Below are 23,179 nucleotides of genomic sequence, written 5' to 3'. Positions count from 1 at the left end.
CATGATGACACCCTGGTCCACTCCTGCATTCCCCAACTCCTCATCCCCTTCCCACGGAAGCTTCCCATGCAACTGCAGAAGATGCAACACCTGCCCCTTTACCTCTGCTTTCCTCACTACCCAACGCTCCTTTCAGGTCCTTCAATTCGATCTACTGTATTCACTGCTCCCAATGCAGTCTCCTCTACATTGGGGAGACTAGATACAGACTGGGTGACCAGTTTGCAGAACACCTTCGCTCAGTATGCATGATCCAGGCCTTCCTGTCACTTGCCATTTCAATTCACCATGCCCACAAGTCCATCCTTGGCCTGCTGCAATATTCCAGTGAGGCCCAATGCACATGGAGGAACAGCACCTCGTCTTTCAATTAGGCACTTTACAGCCTTCCGGGCTTAATATTGAGTTCAACAACTTCAGACCATGATTTCTCTTCTCCATCTTTGCACCTTTTTTAACTGAATTACTTCTTCAATTTTTTTTTCTTTTATTTATTTATTTTTTTCCCCAACTCCCCCCAACGGGGCCATCTGCCACTTGTGGTGCTTTAACAGAATGCTGACCCATGTTCTGCCACTGACACATTCTGCTATCTTTATGCCACTATTAGTACCTTCTTTAGTCTTAAACTCCACCATAACACACCCTTTGTCCTGTGTTTTTGACATCTTTGCCAAATTTCTCTTGAGCTCCCACCTATCCCTGACCTATCTTCACCTGCTCCACCCCCTCTTCAACTATGTAGTATCCATCACATTTCTACTTTTCTTTAGTTCTGACTCAAATCATTAGCTCTGTTTCTCTCTCCACAGATGCTGCCAAGCCTGAGATTTTCCAGTATTTTCTGTTTTTATTTCCGGTTTCCAGCATCTGCAGCATTTTGCTTTTGTCAAGTGGAGATGGTTAGATTCAAAATCATGAGGGGTCCGAACAGAATAGATTAGAGAGAAACTGATCCCATTTACAGAAGGATCCAGAACCAGAGGACATTGATTTAAGGCTGCAATAGCAACAAGATAAAAAAACTTTTTTTTTACACAGCGAGTAGCTTAATCTGGAATCCATTGCTTGAGAGTGTTGTGGGGGGGCAGATTCAATTAAGGCTTTCAAAGGAGAATCTGATAATTATCTGAAGAGAAAAAAATTTGTAGGGCTACAGGGAAAAGCATGAGGCTAAATGAGTTGCCCTTGCAGAGTGCCAGCATAGGCAAGGCGGCCAAATGGCCTCTTTCTTTGCTGTAACCATTCTATGGTTCCAAAGAAAGCCAGTTGTCTTGCTGCCAGATTTAAACTGAAGAGCAGAAGTAACAACAATAGAACTAATGCACATACTAGGTCATATAAAATTAGTAGAAAGTTACATTTGCAACATTCCGATTATGACTATGCATCTTTTTCAAATGTACATTACCATCCTGTACAGGTGGACTAAGCCAAGACAGAAAATCAGATACAAGTGTCAACAGCCTGTGGCAGCAACTTTGTCACGTACACCCAAGGTGCCCAATATGCTTTCACTGCTTTCTATTCCAGTGGTTTGCATTTCTGAAAAAAGTTTCACCTATTAAGGCAAACTGAATGTCCAGTTGAGGAAGCATCAGGCACTTATTAACCTTTCTTCATAGCTTACAATTTACCTCAAATAAGGCCCATTAAATAAATCTTACTTTTCCAGACAAGATAAAATACCATTTCCTACCAAGAAAACTCAGATTTGGCATGCCAACTGTTTCACAACAATGCAATTCACTACAGCAAAAAAGACCCCACAAAAAATCCGTTATTCAATTTCAGCAAAGTCAACCTAATAAGAATTTACAATAGGATTTAACAAAAGAAGAGTTACAATTTCATAACAATGGACTAGTTGGCAATAATTGCATATCTTGAGACTATATTTCATTTTCAGCTTTCGTAATAGTCTATTTTTATTGCATAATATCTGCAGAGCTGATTCCTTGTTCTATGTAGAGAGTTTGAGACTTCAGCCTCCACAACATTGCCTGTGCAACCCTATCAATCCTGCACAACAAATTTAAAGGCAATTATAAAGCAGTTTTTACATGGAAAAATATTCCAAGATGTTTTACAAACTAGAAAATGGATCATACGGCATAGAAGGGGAAATTATGTGAGCAGGTCAAGATAAGGGTTGGTGACTATTGGCGTGGCGTGCAGATGCGAGACAAGAAATGGGTGGCAGAATTCTGGACAAGTTGCAGCTTGTGTGCGGTGGAGTTTGACATGCTGGGATGGGAGAGGACAGTTCGAGAAATGGAGTCTGAAGGAGAAGGGGACATGGGTAAACATTTTGTCTGTAGTGGATGCGAAAGAGGGACAGAGAAGGCTGGCTGAAGCAGTCTTGGTACAAATCAGCCTGATCTAATTGAGTGGAACAGGCTTGAGGGCTGAATGGCCTAATGTTTACACTTATTTCATTGAGGCAATTTTCTAATGCATATATAAACATGTAGAATGGATAATTAAAGCCAACTGTGACAAATAGAATGCTTTATCATCGTTGCATTAGTGAAGTCAACATTAAAAGAAATACTCAATTTAGAGTATGGAAACAGAGAATTTACAGCACATCATGACTTTCTCAGCCAAAACAGCCAACCAGCCTCATTCCACTTTCTAGTTCTTGGTTCGTAGCTAGCCCGATAGATTACAGTGCATGTTCAATAACCTTTTTCAAAATGTGATGAGGATTTCTGCCTCTACCGTACTTTTAGGCAGTGTGTTTCAGAACCCACCTGCCCTCTGGGTGAAAACGTTTCTCCTCAACTAAATTCTAATCCTTCTGCTAATTACTTTAAATCTATGCCCCCTAGCTAATGGTCTCACTGCTAAGGGAAATATCCATTTTATCCAGGCCTCATAGTTTTATGGGCCTCAATAAAATCTCCCCTTAGCTACCTCAGTTGCAAAGGAAATAACCCCAGCCTACCAAATTATTCCTCATAGCTAAAACTCTCCATTCCTTCATTTAGGTGGAGATAATGGCAGAGTGGTAATGTCACTGGAGTAGTAATGTAAGTACTAATGCTCTAGGGAAACAGGTTCATATCCCACCAAGGCAGCTGGTGAAATCTAAATTTAATTAATAAATATGATGTATAATGCTAGTCTCAGTAAGGGTGACCATGAAACTATCATCGATTGTCATAAAAATCCATCTGGTTTGCTAAGGTCCTTTAGGGAAGGAAATCTCCAGTCCTTACGTGATTCGGTCTACCTAAATTCCCAACCCAAAACATTTGTCTTCTCTCATCTGTCATTTTTTAAAGTTTGCAGTTTCTTTATCGCCTTAATGATCATTGTAGTCTCAGCAGACGATTCTGAAATACAGTAACTTTAACAAAAGAGCTCAATTTGTGATTTCCTTCTTCCTGCAAGTTTTGATCTCCTTATCACTGGGCTCATGTTCTGTTTGACCACTGCTGGAGTCACAGGTAGATCACTCTAATGGCTGTGACACTCCTAAAATGGAATAATACTGAGACAATCATAACTTTTGTTGTGTTTATCCTTGGCATGTGGGCCAGCGTTTGTTACTCATCCCTAGTAACCCTGAGAAGGTGGTGGTGAGTTGTCCCCTTGAAGCAGTTTGATAATACTGAAATGTCTTGCTAGGCCACTTCAGATGGCAGTTAACAGTGAAAAACACGAGTGTGCGATTGGGGTCACATATAGGTCAAACTGGCAGGTTTCCTTCTCTGAAGGGCATTAAGGGCACCAGATGCATTTTTACAACAATTTGACATCTTCATGGTCACTTTTATCGATATCACCTTTTTATTTCTAGCTTTTTATTAAAATTGAACACAAATTCTGAAACTGCAGTGATAGGATATGAACTTCCATTCTCAAAATTATCAAGGCCTCTGAATTTCTAGTCCAGAAATATAACCACAACATTACAATACCCCAATATCTCCTTTGTAGCTGTAAAGGTATAATGCAAAACTGTGTTAAGCACCACTTATTCCTGAGCTTATCACTTGCATTCAACCAATGGCAACAGTAAAAGGGCCTTGGTGTTAGCGATTAGCATCCGAGTGGGAAGGCCGTCCACAAGTCTTCCCATCCTGAACTTTTAACGGGTGGAGACAGGGAGATGGCACTCTCCGGCCCAATCAGTGAACTCCCCCCCACCCCCTCGCCCCCACCCCAGCAACCCGTCTCTAAGCCCACCGGCAGTGGTTGGCAGGGGGGGCAATACATTCTGTCAAAAACAACCAGCCTAATTCTTAGAGTCTTCTTGAAGGCCTGCAAACGATACAATTAGCAGTAACTTGCAATTCTGATTCATCAATCTTGAGGGCATGTTAATTTTGCGGCCAATTTATTTTTTTTAAAGATCACAGAAATTCGAGTTGCGCTTAACATAATTCGAGCTTCAAAGTTTTATACTATTTTTTTTTGTGCTCTTACACCAATGTCAGGCAAATTGCACCAATGAAACCAGAGCACAAATGAGCAGAAACTCTAGACCAATGGATCTCAAATCATCTATTAATCTCTCAGGCAATTAGATGATCTTAATAAGTATATATATTATATATATATATATATATATAAAATAGAAGATATATATGTGTATACATAGCTATATACAACATTACACTTTGAGAGAGCAGAAGCTGCTACAAAGAGGGCATGCGGGAAGACTAAACCTCTCCTTAGATATATACAAATCATGCCCTAGAAATAACCTCACTCTTCTTGGGAGGTTTCACATGCCACATTCAGATAAGACTCCTGTGCAGACATAGGGGAAGATGTTACATTTTTCATGATATAAACAAAAGCGGTTGAAGATTTGATTATTTTTGTTTTGCATATATCTACCTCCTGGTTAATGAAAAGGGGTCCGAAAACCATCCCCAAATCATCTGATCCTTAAACTGACCTATGCGCCAAGATAAGGAAGTTAGAATAGCATTCAACAGTACTCTCTGTTTCTGAATTTATATTCTTAATGTTGTAATTAGATGAAGTGAAAAAACATTTTGTAGCGTAGAGTAAATGTAAACCAAGTACTATTAAGAATGGACTTTGGCTTAACATGGGAACAGGAGTAGGCCCTTCAGTTTCTTAAGCCCGTTGTAGCATTTAATTGGATCTTAACAGATCCGTACCTCAATTCTGTTAGCCCACCTTTGCTCTAAATCCCAATATTAACTAATCAAAATATCAACTGGCCCAGCATCCTCAGTCTTTTGGGAGAGAATTAGGGATTTACACTACTCTGTGAAAGTGTTTCCTGATTTCACTCAGAACTGGCCTAGGTCTAATTTAATTGTGTCCCATCAGTGGAAATTGTTTCTCTTTATCTACCAAAATATCAATTAGATCACCTACTAACCTTCTCAATTTAAAGGATTACAAGCCAAGTTTAAGCAACCTGTCCTAATCTTATTAGCGACTTTGTTACCTGTGCACACTGGCACCCCCAAGCCTCTTTGCTTCTACCACAGCTCCAAACCTCTCACCCTTAAGAAAATATTCTGATTTGTATTTCTTAGGCCTCACATTTATCCACACGGCCACAGTTTTGCAAACTCACTTAATTTATCTGTTTCTTGTCGTAACATCCTTCTTCCGTCTATACTATTTACTTTGTTTCCCAACTTAGTGACATCTGCTAACTTATATATACAACTCTCTTCCTTCATGCATGTCATTAACCTATATAATGAAAAGCTGAGGCCCCAATACAGCTCCCTGGAGAACATCACTTCAAACATCCCACTAGTCAGAGATTATTCCCTTAATCCCTATTCGGTCTCCCATCTCCCAACAAATTACACCCTGTACAAAGCTACCTCCAATTCTGGGCTTTTCATTTTTCCTAATAACCTCTCCTGTGGAACTTGGATAAATGCAACAGAAGTCCATATGTACAACATAAATAGACACTTCCCTCCTGGCATGCTAGTGACCTCCTCAAAAAAATTAAACTAGGTTAGTCAGACATGGTCTAGCCTTTAAGAACTCCATGCAGATTCTCTAATCAGTTCTTCTTGCCTAAGTAATTACACATATGTTGAGTTAGTGCCTCAAAATAATCACTTGACTTGAATACTTCATCTAATTGCCCAGCTGATAACAGAAACATATCTCAAATGGGTGACAAACAGCCTGAAATTTGAATCAGCACTTGAGCACTGAGCTACCATTATATTGTCATATTCACAGTCCTTTTATGAGGAAAACACATCATCTTCACATGCTAAGTTTTTTTTGACTACAATGCTGGTTTCTAACACTGAAAAGTGTTGCAGATTCCATCAGGTATATGAACTGGATTGGACCTAACTTAGGCCTCCCTTCAAGGCCTGGACCAAAGCTCTGATTACTTCAAGAAGAGAGCATACATGGTTCATTACAAGCTATTTAATGTGTTTCTTACACTACAACAGAATAATACCTTGTAGTGTACCTACACTTCAGTAAAATACTTCATTGGCTATAAAGTGCTTTGGGACACCCAGTGGTTATGAAAGGCACTGTATAATTGCAAGCCCTTTTTCCTTTTTGCTTATGCAAATGTTTTTGACTAGATTTTTTGGCAAATTGTCAAACTGGTGCTAATGTAGGTAGAAGGAAAAAGAAATACTACAGGACAGTAGTGATCAGTCATGGAAGGCGGTAGGTATTAATCTCTTGGCTGTTGTCTTGGAAAATTGTTGCTCGTATGAATTGAGCGGTATGCTGTAGCAATAGAAATATGGACATTAATTAAAGTGCAAATTCCAAAACTACTTGCCATGTAATAAACATGGCACTCTTAAATGGATACAGTGCGCAATAAACCCATCTCTTACATGACACAACTTTAGAGATGCAAATTGTGTTGTTACCTTGTTACGTTGTATTAATGAACAATTTAATATCTTACCTGTTATTTTTTTCACAGGTTGAAGGCGGACACTGATGGATTGGTGTGTCAGCAGAGGGGAGGAGGGGAGAGAGCGGGACATTCCTTCCATTATCCTTATGTGTTGCATTCCTTCAGAAACTGGGAGGGACGGCACAGAGTAATCTGGTTCAAAAGCACAATCGTTCTCCGTATTGGACACACCTTGTTGAAAAAAAGAGTGAAGATTTAGCTAGCAAATTAAGATCTCATAGGACAATTGTAGGCTAATGTAGACATAAACAGTTGTCAAGAGAACTAGAGTGAACCTGCCACTCTGGGGTTAATTTCTCTACAAATTCTCCCCTGTCAAGACCCGGTAGCTGTCAAACTTGTGGATGTGGATACAAATTTAATCAGACAAACAATTTTGTCTATCCAGGGTAGGATGACAGACAATAAAACAATTGCCACATCTGGGGGATAAGTCCAATAACAACATGTAATGCCTAAACTTCTGTTTAAGAACCCATGAAAGCAGATGCTGGGGAAATAAAAGCTGTTAGAGAAAACAAATACTCTTTAAATTTTAAAATATCAAATAATAAATAAACCTAACAAGACTGCTAGCCTCTAATGAGTTTCCAGAGACAGACATTTGGGCAGATGTGAGATCCAAAAGTAGGAATCACTGAAGTATTTTTAATATTGGGACATTTAAATGGGAAATTTTGCCCTAGAAGTTAGACTATGTGAAGAGGAACAGAGAATATAAGTTTGAGGCTGCTAAAGTAATCTATGTAATTGGGGGAGAGAAACAAGAGAGGTACAGGAGCAGTACGCTGTAAAACTGCCTGGAGAAACAGTTTCTCTTCGAGATTTGTAACACTGTAAACTTCCTGAGAATACCCAAACACATATGAGTTTGGCTGTTGTACTGAATATTTTTTAAACTGACATGGTTGGAAAAACAGTTATAATTCAACATTGAGGTTAACAATCCATTCAATGGTTTCAGCTGCAGTATTAATGGCTGTGATGTCACTAGGAATGGATCTCCCAGGGCAGAAGTACATGGGTAACGGTCTGACTTGGATGGGCACAGTCACAATTTGAGCTGCTCCTCACGTTCCACTTCTGGAACGAAGGGTCATGTCTGCCTGTCCTCAAGCAATTGAGGGAGTTATACAGATTTTCCATGGAAGAATGAAACCTTAAAACCGAGTGCTGTGGGAAGTAAACGATGAATACAAGCTTTTAAGCAATTAAGTTGTAAAGTCATTAGCCCTGATTCAAATCCAGAAATGAAGCATTTTGTGAGTCGTAAACAGGTCATGACCCCTCACATTTGTGTGGATCCTTTTGTTAAAAAGTAAGGGGGGTGGTGGGGGGGGAGGTGAGATGTGGTGGGGCGGTGTACTTGTAAAAGTGGAGCTGACCTGTTTGCAATTCCATGCTTCAAAACTGACTTATTGGGATGATTAACAGAAAAAGGGTCAAGCCCTTATGTCACATGGGACAGAGGCTTTCGTGCTCTTGGTAGAAATAGAAGGTTTTCTTTAATCTTTGTGTTAATTAGAGGAAGGCTTTTATTTCTTCTGTTTCACCATGCAGCTGCTTCCCAGTATAAGACACCTTAGAAAATAAAATGTGAGTGGTTAGAAGCTAGATTGTGGCTACGCCAGACAGTCAAGCAGAGCTAAAAGTACCATTTAATGGGGCCTCAGCTTTTTACAATTCATATAAATGATTTGCATGAACGGCAGATGGTATAGTTGCTAAATTTGCTGACAACACAAAGATAGGTAGGAAAGTAAATTGTGAAGAGGACGTAGGGAAGCTTCAAAGTGACATAGATAGGGTAAGTGAGTGCGCAAAGACTTGGCAAGTGGAGTATAATGTAGGCAAATGTGAAATTGTGCATTTTAGCAGGAAGAATAAAAAAACATATTATCTAAATGGTGAGAGATTGCAAGGCTCAAGAGATTCAGAGGGATCTGGTGTCCTAGTGCATGAATCACAAAAGGCAAGTATGCAGGTACAGCACGTAATTAGGAAAGTTAACAGAATGTTATTGTTTATTGTGAGAGGAGTTGAATACAAAAAGAAGGAGGTTATGCTTCAGATGTACAAGGCACTGGTGAGACCACATCGGGAGTACTGTATACAGTATTGGTCTCCTTATTTAAGGAAAGATGCAAATGCATTAGAATCAGTTTAGAGAATGTTTACTAGACTAATACTGGGAATGGGTGGGTGTCTTATGAGGAAAAGTTGGGCAGGTTAGTCTTGTATCCACTGGAGTGTAGAAGAGTAAGAAGTGACTTGATCAAAACCTTTAAGATCCTGAGGGGTCTTGACAGAGTGGATGTGGAGAGGATGTTTCCTCTTGTGGGAGAATCTAGAACTAGTGGTCATGGTTTAAAAATTAAGGGGTTGCTCATTTAAGATCGAGATGAGTGCAAATATTTTTCTCTGAGGGACATAAGTTTCTCTTCCTCAAAAGGCAGTCGAAGCAAGGTCTTTGAATATTTTTGAGGCAAAGCTAAATAGATTCCTGATTAACAAGGGGGTGAAAGATTACTGAGGTAGGCGGGAGGTTACAGTCAGATCAGCTATGATCTTATTGAATGGCGGAGCAGGCTTGAAGGGACGAGTTACCTACTCCTGCTCCTAGTTCATATGTAATCAAGAAAGGAGAGGAGCCAGCTCAGATTTCCGCCCTTATTTCATTTTGTTAACGGTGAGGCTAACAGGGTTCACTGTTATTATGAAGTAGATTGACCAAACAGCAAATTCTGACATCCGCGCATGCGCAGTTAAATGCAAAATGAGAGAGATAGCTCACTCATCCCAGTGGGTGCTGGAGAAATCTGAGTCAATAGACTTGTCATTGAAAGGCATGCACTGGTGTGAACATTGGGTACTTGCACTAATTCCACATTGAAAATACTGTAAAAGTTAGGGCTAGTGCATTCTGGGGTAAATGAATTTTTAATGGTGTGATAATTGATAATTATTAATGATTCGGACCTGGAAAATTTAACTAAGCATGGAGTCTCATTCCTTAAGAAGTTAAAGTGTAAGAATCTCTTTTCTCTCTCTCATAATCCCATCTTTTTTCCCACCAATCTTCATTCCACTTTCATGTGAATTAAATCTCATTTATATTTTTTGCTTCACACTTGCTGGTTTAAATTCTACATGTCTCCATGAGGATTCTTCAACCCAATTGGCTGAGCTTCCCGGTTTCTTGCCCTGCTCACAGGCACCCTGTAGAGGGCGCCACACTGAATCAGATACCAGATTAGAGGGAGCCTTTGCTCCAAAACCAGCAAAAACTTTGTGGGAGCTGTCAATGAGTGAACAAAGCGTCAATGAGGGCAAAATTGTCGCTTAATTGTCACTTGTGCATAAAGTGGGTTCAGTCAGAGCCAAGAATCCAAATGAAACAAATAATACTGCCATAAAGTGGCTAATAGGTTCAATGTCAGAAGTTCACACCTGTATCCCAGGGAACAATGAAGATTGACTCATCCACATGACTCGTTAGAATGAGGTTGTATCAGCTCTTAAAGTTACTAATCATATATGTAGTCTTGAACCATTTGATAGATTCATGGAAGGCTGCTTTAATATCAATATTTATAAGCCCAAAGTGTTTCACAGCTAATTAAGTAGTTTTGAAATATAATCACAGTTATAAGGTAGGGAAACTGACAGCCAAATCCATTCAGCAAGGTCCCACAAACAGGACTGAGAGTAATGACCAAATCATCTTGTTGAAGGAAGGTCAGGATATCAGAACTTCCTTGTTCTTGCAATATTAGTGCCTTTTAAATTCAACTGAGAGAGTAGAAAAGTTTTGTGTCATCTGAAAGATGGCATCGCTGACAATGCTAGTACTACACCAAAATGTCAGCTCAGATTACATACTCAAAGGGTATCTTAGGCTTGGTGAGCGGGGGTAGGGCCCGCTCGCCAACGTATAAAATGACATGTGGTGACGTCAGGCTTGCGTCCCGACAGCACGGCACGTCATTTAGGCTTTCAGTTCGGCGGGGACACACCCAAGTCAGCTGCGTGCTCACCGAACTGTCAAAGGCCTTTTAAGACCATTTAACTCTCAATTAAAGTAATTAACAAAGCTGCCTGTCCAACCTTAATGCAGCCTTCGTATTTTTCATGGAACCTCATCCATGGGTGGGATGAGGTTTCATGAATGATTTTAAATTTTGACAAAAATTTTTATTGAAATTAATGCACATGTCCCAGCTCATGTGACAGTTTCACATGAGGGTACATGTCATAAAAATTTTCTTGCCACTTTATTAAATTTTTTGGGCTTAAAACTAATCTCTGAACTCTTTTGTGTGCATGTGCGAAAGAGCGCACTCCCGACTCAGGCAACCACCCACCCCAACCCTTCCGCCCACACAGGGAGCGCACAACGTTTCCGGGTGCACATCGTCCTGGATGGGCCTTAATTGGCCTGCCCACGTAAAATGGTGGTGCCGATCGGGTCCGTGCCCACCTGTGCCCACTCCTGCTCTGCCCACTCCCGCTCAGCCCACCCGACAGGCAGAAAATTCTACCCAAAGTCTCTGCAGCAATTTTCTGATACAGAATCGGGAGTGCTGTCACTTAACCTTGGCTCATTAGTCACACTCTCAACTCTGGCTAAGTATTAAAGAAAAATGTGGACATAATAATTGTAACTGTAATTAAACATAGCACACAAAGCACAGGAGGCATCTCCCTCCATTAAAGATAGGCAATTGGATATAGCTTGAGGGACACCACTCCACTGCAAGCGTGAGGCAAGGCAAGGAGGCAGGCCTTCATCAGTTACCAAGGCCGGGACAGGGACTGAACATTGGCATCCTTCTGCACTACACTCTAGCCATCTAGCCAACTGAACTAACTGACCACAGGATTGAAATTGAGTAATTCAATACTTAACTCAGTAGCACAAGTTCACAGAACAAATGTAATAATAATTAAGTATGTGCAGGATGTTAGTCTGAGGAAAGTGAAAGATGACCAAGGACCAGGAAAAAATATTACTGACTGGACAAGGAAGAATCCCAAAGGTGGAATCAACTCCCCGAAAGGAAACAACTGTTTCCATGTAGAGCTGATCTAATATCAAATCGAAACAGTTTTATGTTTTTTTTCTTTTATCCATGTTACTGAAAATAAGTCAAATAATCCAGAGTACTTGCTAAATGTCTCCACATTGCATACCCACATAATATATTAAATTGAATTCCACTTAGATTTTACAATTGCAATGCTGAACTGTATAACATGTTGAACATAAGCTGTTGTGCCACTATTGTAATTATAAAATCCAGTTGTTATATAGCTGAATTAACAAAACAAGCCTGAACTTATACAATATCTTTATGACGTCAGGGAGTCCAAAAATGTATAATAGCCAATGAAGTACTTTTGAAACAAATGCCAGGAGAAACTATAGCTCAACAATGGGCTATCTGCAAAGAGGAGATAGTCTGGGCAGAATCCAAGTATAATCTCTCGAAACAGAAAAGTAAGGTAAACAAATGCAGAGCTCCCTGGATATCGATAGAGATTAAGATGAAGAAGAAAAAATATGTTTATGACAGACGTCAGGTGGATAACACAATGGAGAACCAGGTTATAGAATATAGAAAGTTCAGAGGAGAAGTGAAAAAGCAAATAGGAGAAACAAAGAGAGAGAATGTAAACAGACTGGCAACAAACATAAAAGGGAATCTCAAAGTGTTGTACGGACATATAAATAGTAAACCGGTGGAAAAAGAGGAATAGAGCCAATTAATGACCAAAAGGGGTATTTACACGTGAGACTGGGGAGGGGGAATAACTATGCTATTAAATGAATACTTCACACCTGTCTTTACCAAGAAAGAAGATCTACCTAGGCCACAGTGAAAGAGGAGATAATTAATACTAGAAGAATTTAAAACAAGGAGGAAGTATTAGTTTGGGTTTCTATACTTAAAGTTGATAAAGCACCAGGAATGCATCAAAGCATAAGGAAAGAAGTGAGAATGGAAATTACACAGGCACTAGCCATAATTTCCCGATTTTCCTTAGATATGGGGTGGTTCCAGAAGGCTGGAGAATTGCAAACGTTAAATTATTGTTCAGCAAAGGGTGGAAAGATAGGCCTAGCAACTACAGGGCAGTCAGTCTAACTTCTGCAGTGGGAAAACTTCTAGAAACAATAATTCAGGACAAAATTAATAGTCACATGGACAAATGTGGGTTACTAAATGTGGCTCAACCGTCTTCTGCTGCTTCATCAATGACCTTCCCTCTATAAGGTCAGAAGTGGGGATGTTTGCTCATGATTGCAAAATGTTCAGCACTATTCATGACTCCTCGAATGCTGAAGCAGTCCATTCCCATATGCAGAAAGGCCTGGACATCATTCTGATTTGGACTGAAAAAGGGCAATTAACATTTTCGCCATACAAGTGCCAGGCAATGACCATCTCCAACAAGAAAGAATCTAACCATCTCTCCTTGACATACAATGGCATCGCCACCAGCAACATCCCCCCCACCCCGCCGGAATATCAACATTCTGGGGGTTACCATTCACCAAAAAATGAACTGGACCAGCCATATAAATAGTATGGCTACAAGAGCAGGTCAGAGGCTGAGAATCCTGGGACAAGTAACTGGCCTCCCAGCTCCCCAGAGCCTGTCCAACATATGCAAAGAACAAGTCAGAAGTGTGATGGAATATTCTCCAGTTGCCTGGATGAGCGCAGCTCCAACAAAACTCAAGAAGCTCAACATTATCCAGGACATCATAGCCTGCTTGATCGACGCCCCATCCTCCACCACCAACACATAGTGGCAGCAATGGGTCGTAGTTCTTGAAGGCAGCTCACCACCAACTTCTAAAGAACAATTAAAGATGGGCAATAAATGCTGCTCTACCAGTGATGCCCACACCCCATGGAAGAATAGGTTAAAAAAGAAACTTGCAGGAAAATAAGATTTATTAAGGGAAAATCGTGTTTAACTAATTTGCTGGAGATTGTTGAAGAGGTAACAGAGAGGGTTGATGAGGGCAATGCTGTTGATGTGGTATACATAGACTTCCAAAATGCACTTGATACAATGTCACACAACAGACTTGTGAGCAAATTATAGCTCATGGAATAAAAGTGAAAGTAGCAACATGGATACAAAACTGGCTGAGTGACAGGGAACAGAGAGTACTGGTTAATGGATATTTTTCGAGATGGAGGAAGATTTGTAATGGAGTTCCCCAAGGGTCAGTGTTGGGACCCTTGTTCTTCCTGATATATATTGATCACCTAGACCTTGATATACAGGCCATAATTTCAAAATTTGCGGATATAGGAAACTTGGAAACATTGTGAACTGTGAGGAGGTTAGTGTAGAACCTCAAAGGGATATAGCCAAGTAGGTGGAATGGGTGGACAAATGGCAAATAAAGTTCAACGTGGAGAGGTGCAAAGTGAGTAATTTTGGTAGGAAAAACATGGAGGGACAATATAAAATAAAGCATACAACACTGAAGGAGCAGAAATACCTGGGTGTATATCTGCATAAGTCATTGAAGGTGGCAGGACAGGTTGACAGCAATGATAATAAAGCATAAAGCATCCTAGGCTTTATTAATAGGGGCAAAGAATACAAGAGCAAGGTTATATTAAACTTGTATAAGACGCTAGTTTGGCCTCAGCTGAAGTATTTTATACAGTTCTGGGCATCGCACTTTAGGAAACATGTGAAGGCATTGGAGGCAGTGCACAAAAGATTCACGAGAATGGTTCCAGGGATGAGGAGCTTCAGTTGTGAGTGATTAAGACCTCGTCCTGTATATTTTAATAAAATATATACAGATATCCTCTTTGCTATTTTGTAAATTTTAAAACTGAACTGAACCTACGTCTGTCTGTGACCCCCCCCGAGGGGTTGGGGTCTGAAATGCAATGCCTGAGGGTATAGTGGAGCCAGATTCAATTGAAGCACACAGAAGGGGATTAGGACTGTCACCTGAAAAGGAAAGTTGTGCAGAGATACATGGAGAAGGCGGTGGAGTGGCACTAGGTGAATTGCTCATTTTGGAGAGCCAGTGCAGAAACAACAGATCAAATGGCCTCCTTCTGTGCCTTAAAAATTCTGTGAAACGTAGCCACGTTGTAATGCAGAGTATAGGCGATAACAATTAACAAACTTTACTTAGTTATTTATAACTTATTTTGGTGCCCCATCAGCCCATAATAGCACTGAGGGGTGTTCAGACCTTGGTCTGTAATATATTACATTCCAGTTAATGGCTGAATGGTGCTCTTCAGCTTACATGAAGTGACTGAGTCAGACAGTGCTTATTAAACTTTGGGTACAAACAGAGATCCTGAACCAAATTTTCCTTTACAAAGACACTTTTGAAAAGCTATATAATCTTGCTGGCACAAAGGAAGTAGAACAAGGGTTCCCAGTGTGCTTATTTTTGAAATTTAGGAATTCGATTCTATGGTTTTCAGTGTAAAATTAGATGCATCTCTTTGAAGGTTCATATAGAAGGCGATCAGACTTCTTAAATATGGCAGGTCCACCATCTGTGCCTTGTGTCACTCTTGTTCCTGCTCATGAGTGCTAGGTAAAACTCCATGTGCAGACCCCTTTAGCCTAATTTCCGAACTCTGAGCTATGAGTGCCAGTGTTTGTAAGTGTACAGACAAGCAGTGCTTCCTCTTCTGCAGTGCTGCCCTCTTCTTCTGTTCAACCTTCTGTATCTGAAATGGCAAAAAAGGAGCAAGGATTAGAGTTGTAAAGTAATAATTTGTCAAGGGAAAGATAGTTTAAAACGTACAAGAATTATCCCCCCAGACTTCACATTCCTGACATGTGCCCCTGTCCTCAATGTCCATAACTTGTTTGTCAAGTGGGAAGCCCTCCTGTTTTGCCTTTTCTCAGTTATTCCATGCAAGCTGTCCCTGGAGGGAGGAAGTGTGTCAATGTCGGAGTTGTTAGAAATTTTGAGGATGTGCATTTTAGGATAAAATAGTGTTGTTAATGCATGAAAGATGGAAGAGAAAGAAAAATTGCATGTGCATAGCACTTTTTACGACCATCACTATTGTACAGTTGCTGTAAAAGCAGCCAATTTGTGCACAACATGCCCCAAAATACATCACATGATAGTCCATTTTGTGATGTTGCTTGAGGTATAAATATTGGTCAGAGGACCTAGTAAAACTCGCGCTCTTCTTTACCATTATGCCCACATGAGGGGACAGACAGGACCTCAGCTAACGCCTCATCCAATAGATGGTACACCCAACAGTTCAGCACAACTTCAGCACAGCATTGGGGTATCAGCCTTGATGTTTGTGCTCAAGTCCTAGAGTGAAATTTGAACCCACAGCTTTGTGACTCAGACGCGAGAGTACAACCAACTGAATCATGGCTGTCACAGCTATGTGGAATGGTAAGAGGTGGTGAGGGAAGTAATAATGTGGAGAGCAGAAAGTGCAGAGTGTGTTAGTCGAAACAGAGGGAGGTGAAGTAAAATATGCTGCAGTGATTGGAGGAGAGTGCTGATAATCAGTGGAGGAAAGGGTAGTGAATGCTGGAGCTACATGAAACCAAAGGCTCAGCACAAAACAATGAGATAAGAGTTAGAAACCTTACCTTAACTGTCCTCATATTGTAATTAACTCTTCCTGCATTGAAGCCTTGTCCTATGCACAATGTTTCTGGCACTGGTCATCTTTGTCTACTTGTGCTGGGCAACATGCCTTCACACCGGTGTTGAGTCCGGTGGACAGAATTCTCATGTCAATGTACTCTGACAATATTTCCAATACTTCAAAGGAGTGGCCTTCCAGCTTTTCTTGTGCCTCCCATTATCAACAATCTTGAGCGAGAGTTGCCTGCAGCCAAAGTGCAACCCCTCTTCAAGAGATGCAGGTTACCTTTAAATGGCATTAACAATGCACAATAAGCTGCAGTTTCAATACTGGGTCAGTTCTGAATTAGCTGATGTCAGCTGGAGCAGCAATTTGGGATCAACATCTTTCCTGAATCTTCCCAGGCTAGACAGGAGAAAGATTGTCAGGGTGCACATTCCTGCTAACTGCTATCCAGTGACCCTCTCTTGGAATGTTCTCAGAATCAGATCAGGATATGAATGGGTTCAGCTGTTATATCTTTATGGTCAGAAAGTCTACTGATACTCAGCACCTAGACTCACACATGGAGAGGCTGCTGATGCATGCAGAGCTGTGCCTTTAGAAGACACAGATGGAAAATAGACAAGAAAATCAATTACAGTAGACAATTGTAGCAGACATTTTCAGCTCAAAAGCTAGTAGATATTTGCAGCAAAAGATTATCATGGAATTAACTTCAGGAAAATGGCACAATTTTATTTTTTGTTGAAGAAATACATTTCATAATATTCTGAAAACAGTAAGGTCAAAAAGCATTCTGTGCTGTGTGCAAATTAATTATCCTGAATATTCAATGACTTTTGAAATGTGACAGCCAAACTTTTATTGTTTAATTTAATTGGCATTAAGCAACCATGACTTGCATCAGAATGCTACTCCGAGAAAATTAAATTGCACTAACTTCCAATGAATTGATGTAAACGTGAAAACTTATAATTCTTTATTTTTAGTTATTCCATTTCGTTTTTCTGCTCTGTGCAATTATATTGACTGGTTTAATCAAGACCCAAGTATCCTAATTTATGGAAAATAATTTGAAGATATCTGCTTATACAGGAAGTCTGGGTTATAATGCTCATCTTAAGGACTTAGCACACAATCTCAGAAATCATCTCCTAAAATAGTTCATTCACCAAGCTGCTTTGCCATTAAAGTGGGGTGTGAGAAATAGGTAATGAGGAAAGTGTTAACTGAGTTACTGGACTCATGAAGGAAAGCTACAGTTATCTCCATGTCGAATTGGTTTAAGAACAATGCTGCAAGGATCACCTTAGTCAGTCTTGTGTCTCAGACTGCCATTTCCATTAAGGACAAATAGACTTTATTTTGTCTGGACATGTAACCTAAAGGAATTTCCTCAGTAATAGAATAGTACTCTGTAACTTCAAGTAGAAAGGATATTGGGAGAACATACAAGCAAACTGAAAAATATCATACAAGTAATAAGAGCTATTTTTAATTCTCAAGTCATCAGTAAACTCAAATAACCTGTTCCAACCCATGATCATCTATATGGCTTTCAACATGACCATTCTGTAATGCTGTTGGAGTGATGTGGGTACCAATCACTCATAAGGGATTGAGTATACATGTTGTGTGTTCATTTATTTAGAGTAGACACATAAGAATGTTTATACAAAGGTAGAAAGTTTGAAAACATCAGCAACAGAGTGTATGTGTGCTCTGTTCTGAAGCAAAAGTGAAACTAAGACTGGATCACATGACATACTTCCCTTCTAGTGATGTCATGCTGCTATCCTTTAAAGGTATTCTACAACACATTCCACTGCTAATCTTACTCAAGTTACACACCCATCTGGTTACTGCCTTGGACATGTATAAAGCCTTAGGCAATGTCTGACAACGTATAATTCTAAATAAGTTGCCAGATATCCACCAAAGTCATATTTGTGGCGATCAAGTTTCCTCTCAAATCACTCACTATCTGTGGTGCAGTCAATGTTTTCAATATCATAAGAAGTCCAGGGAGAAAATGAGAAACTGTTCCCATTGACAGATGTATAGGGCCAAGAAACAGAAGATGCAAATTTAAGGTATTTGGCAAAAATAACCACAGGTGACATGAGGAAGAACATTTTTGCATAGCAAGTAGTTATGATCTGGAATTATCCAGACTGCACATTCTCAGCCCAATGGTTGAAATATATTTGAAGCAGAACCAAGAACTTTATAACACAGAAGGAGATCCACAAGGCCTGTGCTTGCGCTCTGCTAGAATATCCCGAACTTTTACAGCCCTGTCACTTGCCACAACCTAGATCATCCTCTGATATTTATTCAATTTCCTTCAAGATGCAATGTCGCTGAATCAACAATTCCCTGTTCTAAGTCATTCCATGCTGCACTAAATATGTTGCATCAAGAAATTTTTCCCAACCTCTCTCATCACTCTGTTGTAATAATTTTAAATTGACAAGGAAGCAACTCTTGAACTAGTAGCAATGCTCTTTCCCTAATCATTCTATTAAAACTCTTGTGAATTTAAAAAAAAAACCCTCATTTAAATTACCTTTTAGCCTGCTCTGCTCCACAGTCTCATCAGTGTCAAGTCAGGACTTTGTCTCCACAAGGACATTGTAATATACTCTATATAAATGTTACTCATTGCAGTACATTTACCATTTCTACCGCATCTGCCAAGAAATTTAGTTGCTGCTGCAATTATCTTAATTAGAAATCAGATACTTATATTGATTTCTATTAATGTTCTATAAATTCTATACACTTACTTGAAAAGTTTGAAGGAAACGGTAATAATCTCTTGCAATACTTTATCTCCTTTGTGAAAAAAATTGGGTTATTCTCCTTAAAGAAGGGAATGTTGAGAGGAAATTTCATAGCTGTCTTCAAGGTCATGTGTGGTCTACATAGAGTAGACTGAGAGCAACTGTCCCCATTGGCAGATGTCTATTGTTGAGAACCAAAAGATACAGATTTTAAATGATTGGCAGAAGAACCAAAGGCAACCAATGGCTTCTTTTATGCGGCAATTTGTTACGATCTGGAATGCAATGCCCGACAGAGTGGTGGAAGCAAAATGAAACAAGGCCTTCAAAAGGGAATTGGATAAGTACTTGCAGAGAAAAAATTTACAGGGCTCCAGGGAAATTACTAAGAGTGGGGACTAGCTAAACTGCTCTTGCAGCAAACTTGCATGGACCTGACAGGCTGAACAGTCTCCTTCTGTGTTGTAACCATTTTATAATCTTATAATTCCATTTATGTAAGAGAGTGTTTTAACATTTTATCATGATAAGTACTGTATCAATTCTTTCGTTGTGTAGTATATAAAGAGCAATTCTTTCACTGGTATGCTTGACTTAATTTAATCAAGATTTGACTATATATGGGGAAGGTTTATAACCCTGGTTTCAAATATTGTAGTGACTACTGCACAGCAATAAACATATAATTACCCCAATTTCTAATGCATGTATATAAATATAACAAAATTTGTTTTTCAATCTTATTTACAGAAAAAATTAAACAATACTCTTTGATTTCAAACATATTTCTAAATCTGGTTTGAATTATTCAACACTGAAAACGTGCAGAAATCAAGACTTTATTTGAACATTGTGCAATAGTGTTTGCATGTTGAAATTTGAGCTACATGAAGAGTTAACAAAAAAAAATTCCAATTCACCTCCACATAAGATAATGCAATTCCTGACTTTCTGGGTTCAGGGGGAAAAAAAACACTCTGCATGCTTATATAAAACGTGACAGGAGCAAGAGTTCAGTCACATAATAACAACACTGCAGTTCTGAGGATATTGTAAAATTACTCTATAAAATAAGCATAACCTGTTGCTATGGCTATTTTCATCATTCAAAATTGTAGGCATTTTACTCATTATTTTCTAGCTCAAGAAGCATACATTTGAGAAAACCAGAAACTGACGTAACAGGAAATCAAAGGAAAAACAGCCAAGCAGACTAGGAGAAAGGTCAAAAGAATTTGTTTAAACAAATGAGAGCAAGAGTAAACCATAGATTGCACTGTACCATAAAAATAACCGACTCAGTGAAAGATGTCACCATATGCTGCAAAGGCTGAAATAACCCAGTACATGACAAATGGTTCCCTGAAATGTCACTCATTTGGTTTGCTTATATTATACATATCCTTACGTAATGTTAATTGTCTGAGTTTACTTTTTACTGGATCGTGGCCAGGAGTGCAATATTTGTGTAATCCCTTGCAATGACAGTTAAAAAGGGCATTCTTGTAACACTTAGAGATGATGTAGTCATTGCTCCAATTTTATATATACATATCAAATATATATATATATTAAATACATATAATACCAAGTTACGTTTGGAGCCAAGTGTAGATCCTCTTGGATCACCCACATAGTGCTATTACTGTCCTTCAGACAGACTGTTAAGTGTCACTAGGATGTTCTACTGCCCTGGATTGCTCAACTTGCTCTTTTAGAAAGATCTCTATCCCTTCCCTCTGTCGCACTCTATAACCATACTTAGGAACTTCACTTTATCTCATTCACTGTTCACAGTTCAGCTCTCTAAGCTATTTTATTTCCTTGCTCCTCTTCCCCTTCTGTTCAAGCAGGTGGGAGGGTTATTCCTATAGGAGATGCTATAATTAAATATACTTCCACTGCTGGATCCTGTTGGTAACTGTCCTGTCAGTTCCATACTGGATAGACATCTATTATGCTGCCTCGAGGACCAACACCATCGGCTATAAAAGCAGGCTTGTGGGATCTGATGCCCCACTTTGGCATTACACCAGATACCCTGATTTTCACTTTTTCGTTCCTTCAAGAACAAGACGTCAGAGTCATTTACAGCATAGAAGGAGGCCTTTCCAACCATTGCACAGATTCGTCTCAGGTTTGCACTGAGTACGGTAACAGGCAGGTAAAATGTCATTTTACCCGCTGCCACAATGGTGGGTTTTCACGGCGTATCGTCCCAAACCCACCAAATTATTTATGCATTCCAGGAAACACACCATTTCCATGGTGGGTGGGCTCCAATTCGCCTGCCACACTGTCACCTCGCTGCTTCATCACATTTAAAGTGCAGCCACACTCAGTGCTTCCAGCCCAGGAGTGCAGCAAAGAAGACATGGCCCCAAAAGGCAAGAAGACTGCAGCCAATGAGAGCCTTTTGGATGCTGTGAAGTTCTGCTGTGATGTCCTCTGCTCTGGCTGCAGGAGGGGCAGCTAAATTACCACTCCTGTTTGGTAGACGATGACAGTGGGTGCTCAGTGCCAATGTTGCACAGAACAGGTTATGAGGGTTGAGCAGGGGAGTGGGACTTACTGGAGAACTGATGTGACTCGATGGGCGGGGTTTTCCATGTCCGCCAGCATCAGGCGTGTTCAGTGGCGTGAGCGACAATAGGGCGAGAAGGCCAAAAATGAGTTTCATGACAATGTGAAATCAGTTTGCAATCATCTGCTCCACCCACTAATGGCGGGCCGCATTCTCCACCATTGGACGGAGGATAGACGATGAATGATCTCATCCGTGCAGCCAGGGTATGGTAAAGATCTCCTCACTCTAAACTCACATGCTCAAGTCCATCCCACAGTCAATGGCATCTCATTCACTGCCAGTTCAAGAGCATCACCACCCATTCTCACACACATTGACCATCACCATGCCCATCTGACCTCATCTCCTCTGGAGACTGCCTTCTCAGCCCTCATCATCTTGAGGCCACTTGCACAGATCAACATGCCCCCCCACCACCCCCAGGGATACCCTCTTTCCCAAGCGCAATTTTCGTCCTGCAGCCTCTTCCCTTGCCTGAGGTCACTTCTCCCCCTTCCCCAAGGGCAACATCTTGCCCTGCAGTTGAAAAGCCTCCCACATATGGCTGATCAGGTAGGTAGAGGCCTACCCATGAGCCCCCTAAAAGTGACATGGTGCTGTGAAGCTTGGTGCTGATGACTGTGAGTGTTGACGAAGCAATGTGGGAAAAAAAAACCTTGAAGTCATGAGTGAAGTGCAGCTCGCCAAGTGCACACTTTATATATGCTGTTGTGAAACATGTCAGCGTGTTTTCCCACTGAAGTGGGTGGACGATCCAGCTTTGGATGGTTGGGGGTGGGGGTGGGGGGATGAGTCCAGCAGGCTGGCCTTATAATGAAATGCTGACATATTACAACGAAGGTCCTGACGTCCGATGGTGGAGAACGTGGCCCATCAACAGGCGGAGCGGACAATTACAAACTGCTTTCACACTGTCATGAAACTGATTTTTGGCCTCCTCGCCATATTGTCGATCACACCACCGAACACACCTGATGCTGGCGGGCGCAGAATATCCCAGCCGAGTCACGTCAGTTCTCCATGAGCAATCCTGTTAAGTCCCACACCTCCCACTCAACCCTCACAGCCTTGCAGGTTTATTACCTTCAAGAACCCATCCAATTTCCTTTTGATATCATTGATTTCTTCCAATTCCATCACCCTCATGGGCAGTGTGTTCCAGGTGTGTTACTCGATGTGTTAAAAAAAAGTTGTTCCTCACATTCCCTCTGCAACTCTTGCCTAAAACCTTAACTCTTTGACCCCTTGTACT

The 23,179-nt window shown here is 40.4% G+C and overlaps 1 protein-coding gene across 4 annotated transcripts in view; it reads right to left on the bottom strand.

Moving 5' to 3' along the window:
* The window catches only part of tanc2a (tetratricopeptide repeat, ankyrin repeat and coiled-coil containing 2a), a 920,169-nt gene that overhangs the window by 424,767 nt on the left and 472,223 nt on the right, over positions 1-23,179 (bottom strand). For all 4 annotated transcript variants that reach the window (XM_041217622.1, XM_041217623.1, XM_041217621.1 and 1 more), the window contains one exon: positions 6,908-7,090. In XM_041217622.1, the coding sequence (XP_041073556.1) occupies positions 6,908-7,090 (183 nt within the window). The remainder of the gene's footprint in view (positions 1-6,907; positions 7,091-23,179) is intronic.

The sequence above is a fragment of the Carcharodon carcharias genome, chromosome 23 (genome assembly GCF_017639515.1).
Source record: "Carcharodon carcharias isolate sCarCar2 chromosome 23, sCarCar2.pri, whole genome shotgun sequence".
NCBI lineage: Eukaryota > Metazoa > Chordata > Chondrichthyes > Lamniformes > Lamnidae > Carcharodon > Carcharodon carcharias.
Note: the sequence above shows the minus strand (reverse complement) of the source record. Positions and strands in the feature narration are given on the sequence as shown.